Source organism: Penicillium psychrofluorescens, assembly GCF_964197705.1.
Source record: "Penicillium psychrofluorescens genome assembly, chromosome: 4".
Taxonomy (NCBI): Eukaryota; Fungi; Ascomycota; class Eurotiomycetes; order Eurotiales; family Aspergillaceae; genus Penicillium; species Penicillium psychrofluorescens.
Window position 1 is genome coordinate 3,213,510 of NC_133442.1, and position 21,586 is coordinate 3,235,095.

At 53.0% G+C, this 21,586-nt stretch overlaps 8 protein-coding genes across 8 annotated transcripts; 6 read left to right on the forward strand and 2 right to left on the reverse strand.

Moving 5' to 3' along the window:
* Positions 1-252: 252 nt before the first annotated feature.
* Positions 253-1,458, reverse strand: PFLUO_LOCUS6859 (uncharacterized protein; the record flags this gene model as incomplete). Its single annotated transcript, XM_073784442.1, has 1 exon — positions 253-1,458. One exon carries the CDS (start codon positions 1,456-1,458, stop codon positions 253-255), a length of 1,206 nt encoding a protein of 401 aa, XP_073640898.1.
* A 287-nt stretch (positions 1,459-1,745) lies between these two features.
* Positions 1,746-4,548, reverse strand: PFLUO_LOCUS6860 (peroxisomal membrane protein pex14; the record flags this gene model as incomplete). Its single annotated transcript, XM_073784445.1, has 8 exons — positions 1,746-2,182; positions 2,233-2,731; positions 2,791-3,050; positions 3,276-3,954; positions 4,006-4,090; positions 4,144-4,393; positions 4,449-4,455; positions 4,516-4,548. 8 exons carry the CDS (start codon positions 4,546-4,548, stop codon positions 1,746-1,748), a joined length of 2,250 nt encoding a protein of 749 aa, XP_073640899.1.
* A 579-nt stretch (positions 4,549-5,127) lies between these two features.
* PFLUO_LOCUS6861 (kinetochore-associated Ndc80 complex subunit ndc80) lies at positions 5,128-7,242 on the forward strand (the record flags this gene model as incomplete). The annotated part of the gene is made up of 1 exon (XM_073784446.1): positions 5,128-7,242. The coding sequence occupies one exon, from the start codon at positions 5,128-5,130 to the stop codon at positions 7,240-7,242; it is 2,115 nt and encodes a 704-aa protein (XP_073640900.1).
* Positions 7,243-8,122: 880 nt separating this feature from the next.
* Positions 8,123-8,491, forward strand: PFLUO_LOCUS6862 (uncharacterized protein; the record flags this gene model as incomplete). The annotated part of the gene is made up of 2 exons (XM_073784447.1): positions 8,123-8,191; positions 8,246-8,491. 2 exons carry the CDS (start codon positions 8,123-8,125, stop codon positions 8,489-8,491), a joined length of 315 nt encoding a protein of 104 aa, XP_073640901.1.
* Positions 8,492-8,910: 419 nt separating this feature from the next.
* PFLUO_LOCUS6863 (uncharacterized protein) lies at positions 8,911-11,994 on the forward strand (the record flags this gene model as incomplete). The annotated part of the gene is made up of 1 exon (XM_073784448.1): positions 8,911-11,994. The coding sequence occupies one exon, from the start codon at positions 8,911-8,913 to the stop codon at positions 11,992-11,994; it is 3,084 nt and encodes a 1,027-aa protein (XP_073640902.1).
* Positions 11,995-14,542: 2,548 nt separating this feature from the next.
* On the forward strand, positions 14,543-15,979 carry PFLUO_LOCUS6864 (uncharacterized protein; the record flags this gene model as incomplete). Its single annotated transcript, XM_073784449.1, has 2 exons — positions 14,543-14,955; positions 15,010-15,979. The coding sequence occupies 2 exons, from the start codon at positions 14,543-14,545 to the stop codon at positions 15,977-15,979; spliced, it is 1,383 nt and encodes a 460-aa protein (XP_073640903.1).
* Positions 15,980-16,563: 584 nt separating this feature from the next.
* On the forward strand, positions 16,564-19,326 carry PFLUO_LOCUS6865 (uncharacterized protein; the record flags this gene model as incomplete). The annotated part of the gene is made up of 4 exons (XM_073784450.1): positions 16,564-16,931; positions 17,020-17,131; positions 17,185-17,921; positions 17,970-19,326. The coding sequence occupies 4 exons, from the start codon at positions 16,564-16,566 to the stop codon at positions 19,324-19,326; spliced, it is 2,574 nt and encodes an 857-aa protein (XP_073640904.1).
* A 1,139-nt stretch (positions 19,327-20,465) lies between these two features.
* On the forward strand, positions 20,466-20,998 carry PFLUO_LOCUS6866 (uncharacterized protein; the record flags this gene model as incomplete). Its single annotated transcript, XM_073784451.1, has 2 exons — positions 20,466-20,521; positions 20,602-20,998. The coding sequence occupies 2 exons, from the start codon at positions 20,466-20,468 to the stop codon at positions 20,996-20,998; spliced, it is 453 nt and encodes a 150-aa protein (XP_073640905.1).
* Positions 20,999-21,586: the final 588 nt, after the last annotated feature.

Sequence of the window (21,586 nt, forward strand, 5' to 3'; positions counted from 1 at the left end):
ACAAAATATTGATATTGTGAGAAACTAGTTCTTGACCAGATAAAAAATGTATTCAACTAAGAACAACAAAGCTGGAGAAAAGAGGAAAAGAAGAGAGCAACAACTGCAGCCTCCCTTCAAAAACAGACCAGCTGCTAATAAGCTGTTAGGGGTAAAAGTACATAGGCCGTCTTCCATATCACCCGCGAAAGCCTCACATTATACACAGCGAAGCCATCTTCGACGTAAATACTTCATGATCAATATGATATATCATGGTTTCCAAAAGATCCGTCCCTCAAAGAGCCTACGCGCGGTGCGAAACACCGTCGCAGACGCCAACCCGCCATCTGCCTTGAACTCAGCGCCAACCAGCAGGTTACCACTGGCATGGCCGATCGTGATCCCCGCTCCATCTACGGGTTTCTTGCCTGCAATAACATCCGCCACCGTACTCCCCTCCACTCGCGCCGCAGCGGCCAGCGCTAAGGCGACGGTGATAGGCACTGCCTTGTGCGGCTGGCCCACGGAGAGGGCACGGGCGAGGAGATCGACCTCCGCCGGCGTCTGGTTGCGCTCTTTTGAGACACTGGTCTGCGAAGGGGATGCGACGAGACAAATTTTGGGGATACTGCCTGGAACCGCGGCGGGTGTCTCTGCAAGGCCCATCTTCACCCCAGCCTGGCGGCGGAGAGAATCTAACCGGGACAGGAGAGTCGGGTGTGCTGAGATGGCATCTGGAGTAAGGTTTCCGTCCACGTCGAGATCTTGGGCTCGGACGAAGACGCAGGGGTTGGCGACATCGATACATGTCGCTGCGACGCCGTCAAAGACGTCCGTCACGCTGCCGGTAGGTAGCATTGTCCCTGTCGCCGAGCCGGCTGGATCAATGAAATCGAGCTGCACGCGCGCAGCGGTGCCGGCGACTCCATCTATGGCGAAATCACCAGTAGAAGCCGCTTCGCCATCGACGACGGGGAACGAGGAACGAATGATCTTGCCCGAGTTGGTGTTATGGATGCGCACGGATACGGAGTCGAGGTTGTTATCTGGCAACGCAAAGAGCCGATAATCCACGGCAAAGGGACCAACGGCACTGCTCATGTTGCCGCAGTTGCCGGAGTAGTCGACATCGCTGTTTTTGACCCCCAGCGAGACAAAGGTGTAGTCGACATCCCCGTCCGGGTGCGTCGACGGACCCACCACGCACACCTTGGACAAGCTACTGATGCCTCCGCCGAGGCCGTCCAGCTGTCGGCCGTAGGGATCGGGGCTGCCAATCACCCCGCGGAGAATGGGGGCCCAGTCTGCGCGGTTGGCAGGCAGATCTTCTTGCTTGAAGAAGACGGCTCGCGAGGTGCCGCCTCGGTAATAAGCTGCGGGGAGAGCGTGCTGTTTCTGAGTGGGTTGTGCGTGCATGGAGCGCCGGAAGGAAGTCAATAATGGGGACTTCGGGTTGCAAAGGTTCCGTCGCAACATGGTGAACCCGACAGAGGAGAAGTGCTGTTTCCCCACAGCGGGAGAAGAATGCCCCCACGCGGTTACTGGGGAAGAGGCTGACTATATACCCATCCTCACTGGCCTCAATGAATCATAGTCTAGAGTTGATATTTCTTCCTGATCTTCCACCAAGTCTGAGTATTACTGACGGATCTCTTTTACGCTATATATAGTGGTCCCACGTATGATGAACCTCTCTGGATCATCATAATGTTCTGTTTGGCCTGGTTGGGTAGTACGTGCGTGGACGCCCTCCGCGCACCATCTCAACCAAATCGCTGTTTCGCCAACGTCTGAAGCCAGCCCATAGTCTCCTGTTCCTTCTCGCGATACTTCTGCACACGTTCTTCCCGCTCGGCCGCGCGAGCTCGAAGGATTTCCTCTCGCCGGATCTCTCGCTCATTCTTCTTCCGCTTCTCGTTATCTTTTTCATTTCTCAACGAAGCCAGGTCATTGTCCCCCGCGCCCATGAGCTCTTCGTCCCGCGCTCCTTCGGGTGATCCACCACGAGCCTCGGCAAATGACTTGTTGGCAGCAGCCGCTTCCTTGCGCTTCTCGAGCTGCCTCTCCCGTGTTCCGGGTTCGGCGCGAGGTGCAACCTCATCTTCTAGGTGGCGCACAGCGGACTTGTGCGAGCGTATTTCGGCGCGGTGCTGCTGTCGTGACTCGTCGCGTGCGGCAATGGCGTCTTCCATAGCATATTCTGCAACGATATGAGCGAATTGGCCAGTAATCAGATGGCTATAGTCTTACCTCTCTTCAGTTCCAGATCTTGCATGTTTGGGATCGTAGGACCAGAATGGGGTGCACCCCGCCCATACCGACCTAATTCCGACCCAGACTGTGGGAGAGCCGGTCCGTAATCTTCATCCTCGTCATCCTCGTCTGCTGGGTGTTCCGGGGCCTCCGTACCGCCCTTTGTATAATCTGGAGATGCGGCTCGGCCTCTGCTAGGACCCGATATCGGCTGTTCGGGGGCGCTCTTGCGGGCCCTGTCCAGCGTAGCAGGATCATACCAGCCCTCGGCGAGTTCTCCACGGTTCCTAAATTTATCAGAGATTGGTTGGGAGAGCAGCCTGAAGCTTTCGTACCATTTCCCCACAAAGCTTTTCCACCGCCCCTTCACCTCGTCCTCCATTAGATCTTCAAGAAAGATTCCCTTTTGGATATCCAAGTACATGGCAAACATGGGCTCGTAGATTTGCAAGTCGCGTCTGGACAACTCGCGAGCTTGGAGCGGGAGGATCACGGGCTGCGTGGGTTTCGCGGGTTCTTTGTCTCGTTTTCCATGGCGGTCTCGACCGTGCTCACGGTCTCGGTCATGATGATGCCGGTGGCGATCTCGGTGGTGTCTTTGAGATCGGTGTGGGGAGCGCGAGCGCGAACTATCTCGGTGGTGTCGGTGGCGGTGATGACTGCGGTGATGGCGATGGTCTGGGTCTGTGGCGGTCGGTGGGGACGGATGGGGATGTGAGGAGGGATTGGGCGAAGGCATTGTGTCGCGGTGATGGTGGTGAGATGCAGAAGTTGCGAAACTTGGCGGCTGGATCGATGCGCCAGACGGCTTATCTCTTATCGTCAGCCTAGACAGCCATTAGCTATTGCTTGCTGAACTGCCCAATATCTGTTCTACAATTCGAGGATTTATTTATCATCTATCTTCTACAGATTTTGACAAGCAAAACCCTTTCGATTCGTGAAGACGGTAGTTCAATTCCATTGTTGTAAATACACCAAAGTGAGAAAGCGAAAGAATATACATCCAGTCTCTTAGCTGGGAGGAGCAGTTTGCTCACTAGTGCTAGTCGCATTATCAGCGCCCGTAGCCGGAGTCGACTGCGACGAGCTCTTGGACCGATTAGCGGCGGCCATCTGCCATGCCGGGATAGAGGCAGAGCGTCCGAGTTGCGAAAGGGGGTTGTTGGCAGCGGGAGCAGGGGCAGGGGTTGCGTTGGAGCTTGCCGGAGGGGCCGCTGCTGGCGCTGGCGCCGGGGATTCATCCTCGACGGATGCAGGCGCGCCGTTCGTGACAGGGGTCTCGGGCTGGGGGGACCCGGCCGTTTTACCAGCAGCCGGGGTGCTGGCAGCACTGCCACCCAATCGGTTACCCAGAAGGACTTTCAAGCTCTTCAGCTCACTACCCAGCTCCTTCAACCGGTTCTCGTTGCCTTCACGAGCACCCTCCAGAGCCTTGGGGATAGCATCCTTCAGCGACTTCACCTCGTCGCTGATACGCCGAGTTTCATCGTCTCTCCGACGTGACGAGCTCTTCAATTCAGCCACGACACTTTCCACGTCTTTCAGGGCCGAGTCAAGGCGCTCGGTCCGGGCGTCCTCGGCTTCCTTCAGTGCTGTGGTATCGGTCGAGAGTTGTTCAATCAGCGCGAATGCGCGGGAAAATTGTTCATCGATGTTTTCCTTGTCCTGCTCCAGTTGAGGCGGGGTCGGTGGTGCGATCAGAGGCTTGATATACCGCTGGAGCAATATTAGTATCCGGCGAGCTTGTGGGGTTGACGGGAGACATACATTGGCGATAAAATACATCCCATATCCCACTCCTCCCATCACCGTTGCCATGATAAACCAATCGCGCCAGTCTCTCTTTGGCGGCCTTTTTAGAGGTCATTAGCTTCAGACTCGGGGTAACACTGGGATCCGACGCACTCTGGTGGCGGCTGCCATTGACCGTATGGAGGATAGCCATATCCTTGGGGTGGTTGTGATGATGGTCGGTAGGCCACTTGCTGCGAGGAGTAGCCCTGTGGTGATGATGCTGTAGCGGCGGCGGCGGCAGAAGGGTCCTCGCCCGCCCGAGCCAAGGCAAGGTCGACTTCTTCCTGCGTCAGGTTCTTGGATTGCAAGAACGCGACTCTCTTCTCAACAGGCGACGAGGCGACTGACGGATCCTGTAAGACTAGACGGGGTTAGCACTCCCACCAGCATGCGACGTTCCGGATATTGGTCCATACAGGTAACCTGGGGGCGCACATGTTAGCATCAAGCCGAAAGCGGGTACAGCATTAGGAGAACACTTACCGCGGAGGAAATCAGCTCCTCGCGCGGAGCCATAGTGGTCGAGGGTTGCTTTCGACTCCTTCAACTCCAGCGCGTGAAGGGATAAAGTCGAGAATCTGTGTCAAGAAGATGGCTGGGGGTGAATCACTATCGGCAAACGCCGCTGGACCTCGGAACTGTTTCCCCAGGCCGAGTGATCCCGTGATTCTTGCGACCGGTCGAATGGTTTTCCCGGGTTGTACACACCGCCTGCTGGGAAGGGAAGTGGCACGCTCTTGTTTACAATCGCTCTTCTGCCCCCCCAATAATAATCATCACCCCATCAACCCTCGTGTGCCTCACAGATTCCCTCCCTCCCCATTCCTTCGGGCATTTTTTGCGCGGCAGTGTTCAGTTTGGTATCGTGTATTGCATCTCCACGATTGTTTGATTTGGATTTTCCCATCCGCCGCAATCGCGGCGCGTGCTAGTCACCATGTCGCAAGATACTGGTTTGTTTAGCATCAGGCGCCCTCGAGAAGTACGAAACCCCCTCCCTCTGGCTCACGCGAGAATGTCTAACAATCGAACGCGACACAGACTCTCGGGAGTGTGCAGAACTTATCATCCGCGATCCCGCAGCCCGCATCCGCCATGAAACGCACCAGTTCCATTGGATTTCAGAACCCACCGTTTACGTCGCAACACACGCGCTCGACGTCGCTGCTCAACTCCACGAGCAGACCGCAGCAGCCGAACTTTGCGAGAGCTTCTTCCGGGGGGTTCGGTCAGGATGCAGGGCTCTCGTCTGTCCGTCGATCCGTGTCGAGTAATATGCTCCATGGCTCCAGTGCGGGTCGGCAGAGCTATGCGCCTGGATCGGCCTCCCATTCCGCATCTCAGAACATCCAGCGCAGAAGCAGCGTGTTTTCGCGACCATCAACCGGAAACGGGGGCCCTATGGGCCACCAGTCATTCTTCACCCAAGTTCCTCCCGCAGCAGGCGTCCCGAGAGACCCCCGACCATTGAGAGATCGCGCATTCCAGACTCGCATTGGACAGGAGCTACTGGAGTACTTGAGTCATAACAACTTTGAGTTGGAAATGAAGCATTCCCTGGGTCAGAACACTCTTCGCTCGCCGACTCAAAAGGATTTCAATTATATCTTCCAGTGGCTCTATCATCGTATTGATCCGGGATACAAGTTTTTGAAGAGTATGGACTCCGAAGTGCCACCGATTCTGAAGCAGTTGCGGTATCCTTACGAAAAGGGCATTACAAAATCGCAAATCGCGGCCGTGGGTGGCCAGAACTGGTCGACCTTCCTCGGCATGCTGCACTGGTTGATGCAGTTGGCGCAGATGATGGACCGCTTTGTCATGGGAGATTACGATGAGGCTTGCGCCGAAGCGGGTGTCGATGTCGCTGGGGACCGAATCATCTATCGTTTCCTCACCGGCGCCTATCATGACTGGCTCCAAGGGGGAGAAGACGAGGATGATGAGATTGCCGAGAAACGACTGGTTCCGCACATTGAAAACATGTCCGAGGAGTTTGCGCGAGGCAGCGAGCGATACGAACAGGAGATGGCCGCGTTGGAAGCAGAGAATCGCAACCTCCGGGATCAGGTTGAGGATATGGAGAAGAATGCGCCCGACGTGGCCAAACTGGACAAGACCTACCGGATTTTGGAAGGTGACAAGAAGAAGTTTGAGGAGTACAACCAGACCGTCAAAGGGAAGATTGAAAAATATGAAAGCCGCATCAAATTTTTGGATGAGGAGATCCAGAAAACCGACACAGACCTCCAGACGACCGAGGCAGATCGTTCCGAGCTCCAAGCCAGCGTGGATCGGCAGGGCATCACCATCCAGGATATCGACCGCATGAATACGGAACGCGAGCGTCTCCAGCGAAGTCTGGAAGACACCATGGCTCGTTTGGAGGAAACCCATGCACGTGTCATGGAGAAGGAAGCCGAGGCGAGTCAGAAACTTGAGGATCTAGAGCAGATCGTCAAGGCATACAATACACTCGGCTACCAGACGAGTCTGATCCCCTCATCTGCCGAGAATGCCAAGGGTCAAGATTACGAGCTCAGTCTCCAGGTCAATGAGAACATCTTCTCCCGGTCCCAGGTTGGCGGCGATCCTAACCGGATTTCGTCGGATGGGGATCGTCTGCTGGCCGAGCCATTCATTGGCTACCACCCGGCTCATCTGTTGAACCTAGATCTTCGGGGCAGCATCCGCAACAGTCTGCAGTCCCTGCGGAAGGAGATCAACGAACGGCGGAAGCGCGGTATCGATGACGATCTCGACCGTCGGAATCTGCTCGACAACATCAAGGAGGCCATGGACGAGAAACGGAGCGAGGTGGAGGCTCTCGAGCACCGGCGCCGTGCCGCGGAGGAGGAATTCGAGCGAACCAAAGAAATCACCACCACGCAGAAGACGGCCTCGGACGCGCAGATTGAGAAGATGGAGAAGGAACTGGCCAAGATGCGGGCTACGCTGAGCGACAGTGTGCAATTAATGGAGCAGCGCGAGATGAACACCAACATCGAGTACGAGCAGCTCACGCTCCGAGCGAACGCCCTGCGCGAGGAACTACACACCAATGTCGAGAATATGCTGAACGATGTGATCCGCTTCAAGGTCCATGTTCAAAAGGGGTTAGAGGACTACGAGAGCTTCGTGGTCGATGAAGTGGAACAAGAGCTGGGCGGCGATGCCCAACTCTCGGCAGATGTGGCGATGGAACCGTGAGCGTTGTGTTTTTATCTCATGATTGATGATACTTTTTTTTTTCTTCTCATGTTCTCTTACTTGGACTATATGGAGTTCTTGCTTGCCGGTGTACAATAATACCCCAGTAATCCATCTCTCTTATTAATGTGAAAGATGCAAAAAAGACCCTAGTCGGGATGAGTAAGGAAGCGAAGTGAAGATCGTCGGTCTCCACTCCCCACTACCGATGTGAATAACCATGTTTATTGTTCCCGCGCAGCCAACGATCAACAGGGATCGGTGGAGCCCGCGTGTCCCTGGTTTCACGTTCCAGCGTCTCTCGCTTTAGCCGAAACATGCTCTCTCTCTCGCTGATCCTCTCAACCACCTTCTCGATTCTGTCGCCCGTAGACTCCACCGGCCATCGACCCAGCACCCATTGATTCCTTCCACAGTTCTGGCCGCCGTTCGGCCTCGCGTCGATATACCTTGTTGGCCACCCTCGTCCAGTCCCGGACCCACCATGATGCTTTTGTTCAGGCTCGACGCGGCACTAGATTCTTCCGTCTCGCCTTATCAGTCGATCGTCGTCAGTGATGGAGAAACAAGTAACTGCCGCTTGCTAGACTCACGAGTATCCGCTCTGAACCAAACTTTCGAGGCCGATCTTCTTTTTTTCTTCCCTCTCTCGTCTTCGTATCGGAGACCGCGCGGCGACGACTAAGAGCGTCTCGCTCCTCTTTGACCCATCGATTCTGCGGCAACCCCTGATAAGAAACAAGAATAATGGGGCTCTGGATATCGGTATAAAATCTCTCCCTGCCCTACGATTTTTCGTCCCATCCCATAGTGCTGTGCACATTCTGTCTCCATTTGAACATATCTACTTTCCACCCCCTTTACTTTCTACTCAATCATCATGAAGGTCTCTGCTGTCCTCGCCGTTGTCGCCTGTGGCCTTGCCCCGGCTGCTGCGTTCCGCCTGCCTGTGAGTCTTTTTTGCACCCATAATACCTCAGCCATTTGCTAACAGACCATTCAGCTGAACCACGGCACCCCCTCGGTCTCTCTGACCCCTTCGTCTTCGCCCACCGGCCCTGCTCCTTCCAGCTGGTCGACTGGTAGCTTGCCGATTCCCACTGGCTCCAGCTCCCCCTCCCCTAGCGGAGGTCCCATTCCTCCCTTCCCGTACTCGTCGGGCTCGTCTTCGTCTTCGGTCCCCACGCCCAGCGGCACTCCCACCGGTGCTGCCCGTCAAGCCGGATTCTGGCGCGCTGTCCAGGCTTAGATAGGACCCAATCGCTTTCGTTTAGAGTGATTTCTTTCTTATGCCTGCTGGATCAGTTGTATAGGAATGTGTACTTTCGTTTAAATCCCTTATTTCCTTAGATCCTGCAGACTGTTCGCTTTTATACTTCAATATATTGTAACTGGTACTTCCTTAACTATCCAAGGTAGCAAATAATTTCAGGTATCGGGTACTTACTCAATCAGAGGATGCTGATTGGTCGATGGTGATGAGTCAGCTCCAGACATTTTGCGCGAGTCGCGGTGCTTCAACTTCTGCTCCCGTTCTTATTCCGGCGCTCGTCTCTCTCTCTCCTTTACTGTCTCCCGGTATGCCTGGTGCGTGACCGACCGCGATATGTGTCACACCAGGCCCGCGGCGTTCCTCGAGTTACCTGTATCCCAAACACCTTTCAGGTCATGAAAAGGTGTTTGCACTCCGGCCGCCTCCTCCGATATGGCCGCAGACTATCCGTCCCTCTGATTGCCAGACGCACGATATCCGACGGACACAATGCGCGCAAGATCACAAAGTACACTCTCGCGGAAGCCAACAACCTCTGTGCCCGGTATAAATTTGATCACAAGCTTTATCCACCAATATCCCGGAAGCGTCAACGATTTCTAGAGCACTGGATTCCATGCCTGGAGAAATGCCTACCTCCTCCTTCGCAAGCGGGTACCAAGCACGCACACCAGGAAGGCGACTCCCTTGAAGTGTTCAAAGAGGATTTTGATCGGGCTTCTTCGTTAGCGGGATGGATGAATCGCTTCAGAGAGCGGTTTCAGTTGGATCCGCTGGTGCATATGGGTTTCAACTTGGACAAATGGGAAGCGGTGCATGCTATGTTGAACAGCCTTGTGGATGCCCATGAGCTGCTGGTTCCTTACATGGCCGCTCCACAGGCTTCGAATCTCGATTGGAGCTTGGGTTCGGGGGAATCGCTTGACGACCTGACTTCAGTCGCAAGCCCACATTTGCTTAACGTCGTCGCCCCAGATACGACGACCTCCCTCCACGCTTTAACCTGGTCACCCACCGTGAAGGTGTTTTCACACTTCCTCATGGCGGAGGTCTGGCAGACTCTTGGGTCTTTGGTTCTGGAAGCTGCGAATCGGCCTCCGAAGGAATCCCAGCTTGCCATGTCCTATGTCTTCCGGATCCTTGCACGATTACATCACTCGGGCTTGATCTCTGAACGGGTGTACCAATACCACGATCCTGATACTAGTCTGCGTGCTTTTCGACCACCAACGCTGCACTTGCTGTCGGGCCATATCATGAGTGTTCTTTCCGATGCTGCGTGGTTGGAGCATCAAGCTGCTGTGGCTGCCAGAGCTGCAGAGACCGGAGAAGAATCACCGTACCTGCCCTTCAAAATGGGAGTCCGGGAACTCGGTCCGGAGATTTGGTTCGAGCTCATTTTGTGGTGTTGTGTGGAGCATGGATTCCCCATAGAAGGGGCATGGCTGGTGAAACAGATGATGGCGCAGAACGAATGCTGGAAGGTCGAGAGCTGGACGCCTCTATTGAGGGATTTTGACATCGTCCGGCAAACAAACATTGGCGCGGAACAGTTCTGGCGCCGTCCAGGCAATGACACTGTCTCTCGGAGTCAAGACAAGCCACCGTTCCGTGGGCTTGGGAAGCGGACGATCAGCACTGAAGTGGCTACTTCTCTCCGAAATGGCCTGATTCACAATGCCGTTTGTGAGATAGGCACCAAGGGGTACGGAATCACGAAGCTTCTCCAACTTTCGTCCCATCTTGATTCCTTGATCGATCCTATCAAGTCTGCGCATGATCTTCGACCTACAACTAAAGCCACGAATTGGCATACGGTTCAACTCATTGAGAGCGGGGCAATTGATCCCGAAAATGATCCTACCAGTCTCGAGCGAATCTTGCGGCTACGTAATGAAGTTGTGCCAGCATGGGATGGCGACGAGTTGACCAAAGTGCAGCATTTGGATGGCATGACAAGGGCCCAATTTTACAATGCTTCAGCGGCCATGGTTGGGTTGGTCGAACTCAACATCAGGGCTTATGCCAGGGATTGCCTGACCACAAGCGCGTTGCACCAATATGCTTGGCTGCAGAATATTATTGATGCCAGCACAGTGCGCCACACGGAATCATTTTTCGAGCAACTCAAGCAGTCTGGCACCGAACAGGTCCCGTTCTTCGACTCCCAGCATTTTTCCTCACTTAAATCTTCCCTTCCACAAGTGTCAAGTGTCACTCATGCCGCAATACTTGAGCTGGCTACCACCTCTCGGGCCTTTGATTTTGGCAACTGGCTGCTCTTCTCGGATGACGTGGATGGCCCTTCGATCCCCCTCAGTGCTTATGGCGAGCAAGTTTTAACACCATCGCTTCTCCGTTATGCCGCCGCCACCCAAAACCCACAGCTTGCTCATCAAGTCCTCCGTTCTGTCCAAATGCCCTTCCGTCTCAACACTATCAAGACTGTGATCGACTATGAGATTTCAGTGGGTGAATGGGATCGCGTGGTTCAGATGTTCCAATATATCAGAGACCGCAAAGCAAAGTCCTGGGGGTACAGTAATCTCGCTACTCTCGCCGCCGCAATTACCAGACGGGACGCCTCCATCTTGTACAAGGAGTCTCAAGGAATCGCCGTCAGCGAGGAAGAGAAGCACAGTCTCGCACAAGCTCAGGATATCCTCCTCCGTCTTTTCAGCGGCGAATTCAATTCTCCCGAGGGCAGAAATGACACAAATCGCTTCCAACAGAGGGCCATCTATAGCATGTACAGTCTGCTATCGTCTCTTCCGGGCTCTTTCCGAGAACTCTTCAAGTCGGCCAGTCTCCAGTACGTCCCCGTCAAGCCGGAAAAGATCGGTTACATCACCACTGTTTCTTTCAACGTCCTCCTCACCGCCATTGTGGATGGGTATGGCTGTTATTCCGGCAAAGGAGTTTACGGCAGGTGGTGTCAGTACCCCCATAGGGGCCTAGACGACGGCAGTGTTGGCCTAGAACTTGCTCGGGAGCGCAATCATCAACAAGGCGGTCCGCACGTCGATCCAAAAAGGCCCGCCAGTGTCCATAATAAACTTGTCATCCCAAATCTCGACACCATCCGCATCATCGCGCAGGCCGCGATCAGGGAGTTGGAGGCCTTATCAGACGCTCCGACTCCCAGCATGCTAAAATCTCTTCGTTTTTACAAAATCAAGCCCAAGACCGTCTACCGCACCACCCGAAAATGGGGCAAACCCCCCAAGACCGTGCCAGAGGGTGTCCTCGACTTTTGCGTGGAAATGTTCTTGCGCGAGGGTCTGGCCGAACACGAGATCGATCGTGAAACCAATGGCCATGTTGCACGCATGCGTGAGAGGAAAGCCATCTGGCCCTCCGCGTTGCAGCACAATGATGCCCTAAGCCGTGCGCTTGATGACCGTGGCGTGGGCGATTGGTATACTCCCGTTGGAGGGTGGCCTGTGCGTCCGCCCGAGGAGGTGCCTGTGCGGGATTGACAGCCTCGCCCAGACGAACCTGTTCAGCCGGCCCCTCAGCTTGATGAGACAGAGCAGGTCCGGTTGAGAACGGAGACCGGTTGGGAATGTTTTGTGTATAAATAACTACATTGATATCCATAGAGTGTATATACCCCATGATAATTGTATAGTATGGTTTGAACCTGTCCATGGCTTGCTTGTCTGCGCTACTCATTCTCTCAATTTCTCAACTCCACAGTAAGCATTAGGCAATAGGTATTGGGCTCAAGGACTCGTCCTACTTATTTTTCTAGTGCATGGGAAATAAAAATAAAACCCTGATTGGTGAGATTCCGTTCACATGCCTCGACCTTGGAAACTGACTCGACTGGTCGATATATATTCTGGGCGCATAGGTCCAAGCACACCCTCCGCTTCATATCTCCGGCCCCTCGATTCTTCGCTATCAATTACTTTTTGCAGTAAGATCCCATGGGGGCTATCTACTATCATAACAGCCCGCATCAGCCCCAGGAATTCTCTTTTGAAGTGATGCGAAGAGTAAATAATCAAAGCACACGGAAACTGGTTAGGCCAGATAGTTCACGAGCCTAAGGTTTCCATTGAGTTTCGGAGAGGAACTTTTCCAGAATCCCTAAACCCAATCTTCTTTTTTCACATGTATTACGAGGCGACTGCTGCGGGGGAAGACACAGCGCGGAGTTGGGCCGCAGTTGGTAACTGACTAAACTAAGCGTTTGTGATGACATCAGGGGGGCGCGGGGAGGCAAACTAAGGATTCGCATTTATCCTCTAAACCAACTCGTTAACAGCTGAATGCAGGTCCAGACCTCTGTGGAGATGCGGAGAAATCCTACCCGCAGCATGCTGTAGGAACCGTGCGTCGCAAGTGATTGAGTATGGGTTGGAGGCTCTATATTCCCTTTCGGCCGGAGTCGAACAATTGCACAGTGGTTTCCATGGTTCCGCGACGTCGGGTCCACGATGTCGGACTGACGATGTCATCGGAGATCGCGACATAGCTAGCTATGCGATGGCCGGGTAACAACGCTGGAATGTGAATCATGTCGAGCCCGTGCCTCGCCCAGTCATGCTCCTAGCCGGTGGCTTGTCTCAATAACTGATCCCTTGCTGCGGGCGCCGACAGTCGTTTTTTGTATGTACCAGATGTACTAGGTACTCTGTCAACAATGGGGAGTGGTGCTGCTCGGCATGTACACAGGACCTAACTGGGGCCCCTCTCGATGCCGCCGTTGTATGTATGGGCTGGTATGTATGATCCTTCCACCGAAAGGATGAGCAGAGGATGTTGGCCCCGACATGGCTGGTCCATCTTAGCGAGGCTTCTTCCCCTCATCACATATCGCAACTACCAAATCGTAGATGATATATATATACGATCTATGGAATAGTTAATCTGACGTCTCCTATCCTATCGGTATCGCCGTCTGCTGTGTCCATGCATGCGGGTAGCCGCATCACCAGTGGCGAGGCTCTTCCTTTTCTTTCCGAGTTAACGTAATAAAATACACCCGAGATACATACTTTGGAAACCGCGGCTGGACCCACTCGCTATGTCTTTCTTGGATCCCAAACGGTCGACGCTAGGGGATCATGTTTTAGGGCCCGGCCGAAGCTGGGAGAGGTGAGGCCCGGACAACAGTTTAGTCGTTCATTATGATGAGCACTGTCCGAGCAGATCTCTGAGGATCCCCCAAACCAGCGGTCAACTTTTTGTGGTTTCTTTTTTCAGTATGGATGGATGTATACCTGTCTGCCTAGCAACGACTTGACAGATCCAATGCAGGTTTCATGCATCCCGGGTTACCCGTAGCGCTTGCCAATCAAGCGATCGGGAGGTCGACTTATTTTTCACATTAACGGGCGGTGATTGGGATAGGGCCCGTCGATGGAGTCGCTGGGTGGATATTTCGCAGGCGAAAAAACACATGGAGACCCAATTTTGCCCCGTCGGGGAATGCGCTATTCATTCCAGCGCTCCACCGGCATTTGCGACGGTGTTATTGCCATCGGCCTGATGATTATCATCATGATGTCGCAGAGCCCTGCATGAGGGCGGGGACAGTAGTCAACGGGGCCATTATTCAATCAATCAATAAATCTAGCGGTGTGTGTGAAGTAGAGGGATTCGTTCGTTAGCTCGTCCAGCCCTTCCATTGTGAAAATGAAACATGCCGGTAATACCATTACCACCCGAAAAAAAAAAAAAAAAAACAAAAAAAGAGGAATCCACCGGTTCCATCGCAGAGATTCCTCAGCGCAGCTCAGACAGTCGCATCTCGATGACCCTTCCTCTCTTCCCTCCCACCCCTTCCCCTTTATCCTCATCTTCATTATTATTTTTTGTGCTTCTTTTTCTTTCCTTCGATCTATATCCCTTTTATTATTAACTTCCCTTTTTCATCTCGCTATCCACCATCGTCTCTCCTTTGAATAGTGAATAGCCATCCCCTGGCTCTTACTTCTCTCCTGCTTTCCCGCCTCCCCGGTTCCCAGCCGACATCATCATCACCACCACAACCACCACCCGTCCCTCCATCGCAACATGCCGTATAATACTCGGCGCAAGTCGCTATCGCTCCCTTCCCTGGGCATCCACCTCCCTAATTCCTCCCGCCGCTCTCCGTCTTTCTCCAAGTCGCACGCGACCGACGATCTCCACCCGTCAAAAAAAGTCAAGAGGTCGCACGACTCAGGCTCCTTATCGCCCGAGCCGTCCCCATTCTCCGCCAATGACTACCGGAACTCCACAGCCATGCGCGCAATCCGGCGCACCGCTTACGAGCATACACCGCCGCCCTCGCCCATGGACGGTGTTGCGCCGAAGATCGATACCGAAGGCATCCACGACGACATCGTTGTCGCCGCCATTGATCAACTAGAGAAAACGGGGAATCGCCCACACTTGGTGAAAGAGCTGGCTGCAGTGCTCATTACATTGAATGCGAATGTCGCCAAGTATGTTTTTGGATATTCTCCGTTGCGAAATGCACCTGCTAATCTTCTCTCTAGTTCGGTGAACCCCGCTGCCCTGCTCTCGTCGCGGCTGGCCGCGTATATGAAGCGCCCATGGACGGCGCTTGCTCCTTGTCCGGTCGCTAAGGAGCTCATTCCCATTCATCCGCGCAAGGTGTACTACTATCTGACGACCTGCCCGCGGCAACCGATCCCGGAGAACTCGGACGACCTGTTGGTCATCGTGGACGGCAAGAACATCACCCCCAGTGTATCTAGCCTGGATGATGAAGACGACGTAATGGCGCGGGAGCGTAGCCCCAGCCCGGAAGTCGACTTGTCTTCCCCTGACTTTGAAGAAGGGGAAGACTCCTCCGCCTCTTCTGCTGAGTCTATCTTCGATAACCATACGCGCCTGATGCACTCAAACCGTGCGGCTTCCCCACCCCTGGAGGGTGACGAGAAGGAATTTACGCAGACGGCCAGCGCAGTGCGCGAGCGCGCATCCGAGGAAAAAGCCAGCCGGACAGACCGGAGTCTTTCCGTACTGTCGGAGGAACTCAGCGTTATGGAAGACTCGCGTGACTCCCCTGTTGACGGTGGATCCCTCTCGCCGGCTGAGCGCATGTCCGAGGAAGAATACAGCGACTACTTTACTCACATGACGGACATGCCAGAACACTCGGATGAAGCCGCTGCCAGCGCACTGTTCGGCACCTCGCCGTCGCCGTCGCTCAGCTCGGTTGCCTCGTCGCTCTCATCCGCCACGAGCACAGTCACCGATGCCGAAAAACCCGTTCCACAGATCAGCCTTCCCGAGGCTCCTGTATCGACCCTGAAGCGCTCCTTGGATATGCTGAATAGTGAGCTCTCGGAAGTGGACTTGAAGATGTCCGACCTGACCGAGTCGCATGAGAAGCTGTCCTTGCACCCCCGGACCGAGTCCTTCTTTGACTCGTGGCGGGAGCTTCAGAACCCCGAGTCCGTCGAAATGGATGAACTCGACGAGATGTTTGGAGAAATCTAGCCCTTTTCACTCTCGCCACTCTTGAAACCTTCCACCCCTTACACCATTTTATTTTTGGTTTTGGATCTACCTGTTCTTTCTTGCGCGCCTTGGACCCCCTGTACATGTCTCTCCTCCTTTTAATTCTCCTGTACATATACGCATTTTCGTGATTTCTGGCCCTGGAAGGGCAAAAAGCGAAGCGCCTTACTTGATCTTTGAAATACAGCTTTGGTTGAACCAAATAATGTCCTTGTGCTCACGTAGAATGCATCCATGGACCGGCATGTGTTAGATAAGCTATTCTAAACCCTAACCACCGTTAAAGGTAGTTGACTCGGCACCTTTGTTCCCGCCACTTCGGCTCCATCAGATTATTCTGATCTTGATGTGATCCTGTCCATCCGTGTCAAGAATCCCATGCGGACTGTGTAGCACTCGTCCCGTTTTGTGCCGCATCGCCAGTCCTCCGCAAACCACGGCCCTTCATTGGCTGGAACGACATCCGGTTGCGTCACGGTATCTAGACTCGCGATTTTCTTCCCCCTCGAAGAAATCTCAGCGACACCATCTGCTGTCCCGACTCCAGCAAAAACACCGCTGTCATGACAAGAGAGGACCCACCCCATGATTCTCCGGGTGAGGACATGGCCTCACAGCGCGAACAGCCACCAGCACCGCCAGAACGCGAAACCATCCCCACGAACTCGGAGCCCCCTTCCATCGCCTCATCACAAACTACGAGAACGGCCAATGACTACACGAGAAGCCAAGCGGCATTGCATGCGAAAGTGGCGATCCCTCGTCAACGCTCCGGTGTCGCCCCGCGATTCAACCGCCGGGTTCCCCGCGCTTGCGAATCGTGTAGACAGCGCAAGACGAAATGCAGTGGCGATACCCCGGTTTGTCGACAATGTCGCGAGTTAAGGGTCACTTGCCAGTATCCCGCGGGCTGGAAGGAGAGAACCAAAAAGTAGGGCGCACCTTTTGTTTTTTTTTTTTGTTCTTTTTAAAAAAAAAAAATTGGAAAAGAAGAGCTGAAAGCTAATCTGGCCCCCTAGGCAGGTAGAAAAGCTGTCGGAGAAAGCGGCAGACTATGAGAATCTCTTGAGGGACTTGGGAAGCACGGTCGAAACCAAGGCCGCTGACCGGATCAGGAATTTGTTGGATAAGGTGCCAATTTTCCACCCCGCTGTGTCACACATCCTATACTAACAAGAAAACAGCACCACGTTCTGGAACCGGATTACTCTTCAAACAGCCAGTCTCATTCGGTCACCCCCAAAGATGACCTGGAAGCAGCAGCAGAGGAGCCTTCTTCCCCATCGTCCATCGGATCCCTGGAGGCGATCGACCGAGTGGATGAGGACCTGAATAGGGATGAACGCACACGAGCGACGGGGTACCTAGGCAAAAACTCGGAGATCACTTGGATGCAGCGGGTGCAGCAAGAGGCAGAACAACGTGCCCAAGGCAAACCAGGCAGGATATCGCCTGCCAAAACCGACCAGAACCCCGACGGTGAATTTACTCTGCATACAGTCAACTACCATTTGGATGACATGGACATCTCTGCGCCTGGACCGGTGCAAACGTATTACATGCCGCCTCGCGAGCTGGCCGATCATTTGTTTGAGGATTATTTGACCACCGTCCACCCATTCTTTCCCATCATCAATCGGCCCTTGTTCCGGGCGCAATACCAGACCTTCTATGATTCTGCTGCTCGTCCCGGTGACAAGTGGCTGGCCATCCTGAATATGATTTTTGCTATTTCTGCAAAACATGCTCACCTGATGGATGCACCGTGGCGTGGAGATTCCCAGGACCATCTGGTGTATTTGACTCGGGCCCGCATCCTCAGCATGAATGGCGATGTTCTTTTCAGTCATCCTGATCTCCAACAGGTTCAGGTGGAGGGGTTGATTGCTTTTTACCTGCTCTCCTCTGATCAGATTAACCGGTAAGTTATTCCGAGTCAATTGACTGAACACAATTTAACACCGCATAGGGCATGGAGGATCTCGGCTTTGGCGGTGCGATCTGCAATCACACTGGGTATCAACATGAAGAATAGCAGCACCTCGACCCCGAACGTTTCCAAGGAGGCTCGCTATCGTGTCTGGTGGTGTCTGTACACATTCGAACACATGTTGGGAATCATGACCGGCCGCGCCACATGTATTCTGGATGGCGTGTGTACCTCACCGTTACCGATTCCCTTTGACGAAGATCAACTAGAAGAGCCAGCGGCTGCCGAAGTTCTCAATGACGCCAGTCTTCGTGACAATCGCATCAACAGCGTGATGGCCAGTTCGTGGGTTCGACACATGCCGCTCAACCCGGCAAATGGTAAAGAGGCCACCAAAGAACGATCCCCGAATTCCGAGTGGCTTACGAGTCTCCCGTTATCTTTCGGGCTTATCTACTCCTATTATTGCGATCTAGCAGTGGTTGCTCAGGAGATCGTCAAGAAGGTATATTCTGTGGATTGCGTGATGGTACCGTGGCCGCATATAGAGAATCGGATAGGGGAACTGAAAGCCAGAATCGACTTGTGGTATTCTCTTCTCCCGCCTGCTCTTGACTTCAGCCGCAAGGAGGAGGAAAGTGCAGATCTTCTCCGCGGGAAGCTGTCCCTGGCCCTCCATTACTACAGTGCCCGCATCACACTGGGACGCCCTTGTCTCTGTCAGCGCGACGCGCGCCCGAGAAATCCCTCCCAAAAACCGTCTTTCAACCACGAAATGGCCGTGATTAGCCTCGAGTCTGCCACACGCATGCTTGACCTCATCCCCGATGAGCCGAACGCCGTCCAGCTGTATCAGATCTGTCCGTGGTGGTGCATCCTGCATTATCTCATGCAGGCGGCAACGGTACTACTTCTGGAACTATCATTCGGCTCCGTTCATGTGCCCGACGAAGAACCGAGATTCATCCAGCTGACTAAAAAATCCATCCGGTGGCTTTACGACATGTCTCAGCACAGCATCGCCTCCCGCCGTGCATGGCAGCTCTGTGATGTTAGTCTGCGAAGACTGGCCGTGGGAATGAAACTCGATGTCAGCGATATGCCCGTGGGCAAGTATCACAGCGAACCCGAAATCCCCCAGAACGCCACTCAATCGGAAGACATCAGCCGGCAGCCTCCTCAATCTGACAATTTATGGGGTCCGCAGGCGCCGTCTCAGATGCCCTTACAGCAGGACTTCTCGGCCTACCCCTCCATGTCAACATCGGAACTTTTGTCCTCGCTGACTGCCGAGGCGCAGTCCGGCGATAGCTACTTCCCCTATGACCCCATCGGCGGGGAGTTCATCCGGTCTTTCTTCCCTGACAATGCTGAGGATGAACAGAACTGGCAATGAATGATACATTCGGACATGTGCAATGGATGAAGAGCACGAACAAAAGCACACGAATCTTTTTTTCTTTTTTTTTCTTTTGGGTTCTTGGTTTGTCTTGTAATACATACTCCTCTAACCTTTCCCTCACCTCTATCTTTCTTCCCCCGAGAAACACATTTGCGATTCCAATTTTTTTCATTTCTTTTCATCCCTTAATAATCTGCCCTGGTGGCGGGTTCATGTTTTTGCGCAGGCGTCTTTTTTACAGCGAAGAGGCTTGACTACTTTCGGTATGAGTTTGCTTGGGGTTATGGAGTTCGTTACTACTAGATAGAAAAGTGAATCGGTACACCTACCAATAATACCTTTCCGAAACCCGCGGGGAGTCATTGTCCGCAATGACGGGGGAATTGAGGCTCCTTCTAAACGAAGCCTCTAATTTAGACATTGTCCCATAGGTATGCTTGGCATATCTGATTGGTTGTAGCTTGTAGGCTAAATGAACCCAATTGACCCTAAGGGGCTTATGCTTCCACTGCTAGTTAGTGTGTTCTCATCATTCGACTTGCTCATATCCAACAGAGACTATTTATTTATCATAGATTTAACACATTTAATAGTAATACTAAAAATCAAAGATGGGATTGACGGCACGGGAGCCTGGCTACATTCATAGAAGTCCTCATTGTCGTCAACAACCTCGGGAAGACACTCTCCGAACTATTTCTTGTTAGAATGATCAGCCCCAAACTTCAGACTTTAAAGCTGCTCATAGAAGTTACTGTTAGTTATTATGCTTGGTTTATTTCAGAATACTCATGCCATAGCAACCTGCTTTGGCGAGGGGAACAATGGCCACTCAACAGCCTAATAAGTCAAAGGTAACGAATGCAAGCTCTTTCAGATACGGTTACAGCTAGCTTACAAACTACCTCTGATTTAGCCAAATATTTTTCTTTGTGTTTTGGCAGGATCGACAGCTGGTGCTATTGAAATCGGTAAGAAACCCCTTCCCTCGTGGATAGTTATCTTGCAGCCATTATTGACAAAGCATGCACAGCCATAACGTATCCGTTCGAGTTCGCCAAAACCCGATCCCAACTAAACCGGCACCTTCCAAACTCACAGAAACTCCCCTGGCCTCCTTTTCCTTCAAAAGAATGGTACGCCGGCTGCACAACGTTAATCGCCGGCAATGCCTTGAAAGCTGCGATTCGTAAGTCGACTGGGCATATCTTTCATGAATCACCCATCAATCTCACACAAAAGAAAAACAGGATTCACCGTATTCGATAGTATTAAGAGCCTCTTATGCGACGAGAACGGCCAGATTAGCGGATCTCGGACGATGGTAGCTGGCTTCACAGCTGGTATTGCCGAGTCCGTTTTTGCGGTCACGCCCTTTGAGAGCATCAAGACACAGCTGATTGAGGATCGAAAGCGTGCACAGCCACGAATGAATGGGTTTATCCATGGAACAAGAGTAATTGCGAGCGAACAGGGGATTCGAGGGTTCTTTAAAGGCCTTGTTCCGTCGACTGCGCGGCAAGGGGCGAACAGCGCAGTCAGGTTCACCTCCTATACCACGCTAAAGAAGTATGCCGAGGGGGTGTTTCCTTCTAATGAGAATGGAAAACTGGGTACAGTGGGCACCTTTGCTGTTGGTGGACTGGCCGGTATTATCACGGTGTAAGATGCTATTCTTGACTTTGGTATTGTTCAGCGGCTGATTTGTGACTGGACAATAGATACGCAACTATGCCATTGGATGTGATCAAGACTCGCATGCAAAGCTTAGAGGCTCGTCGCAACTATGCTAACTCTGTTTCCTGTGCGGTGCGCATATTCAGAGAGGAGGGTATCCTGACTTTCTGGTCTGGAGCGCTTCCCCGGCTAGGTCGGCTATCGCTGAGCGGCGCTATTGTTTTCACAGTGTATGACCAATATCTGATATTCCTAATTTATGTGAGATTCACCGACTGACTTTTTTTGACAGATACGAGAAGATGATGGAGCTGTTCAAAAAGTTGGACACTCGACCTCTTGTGCGTAAAGCAGAGGAGGGAATATAGTATCTTGCCCGTGCATAGAGTTGTTACAATTTAAACCTTGAATTTTTTTGAGCTCTTCAAAATACGAAAATCGTAGACAGTCAAATTTGAAAGCATCGAAATTTAAGAAAAGAACCCCTTCAAGCCAAGCATAGGTTTAAGGTGCTCTTCAACCCAGTTTGAGAGGCTAGTTAAAACCTCCGCTGTATACTCCGCCGTCGGCCCGGGAT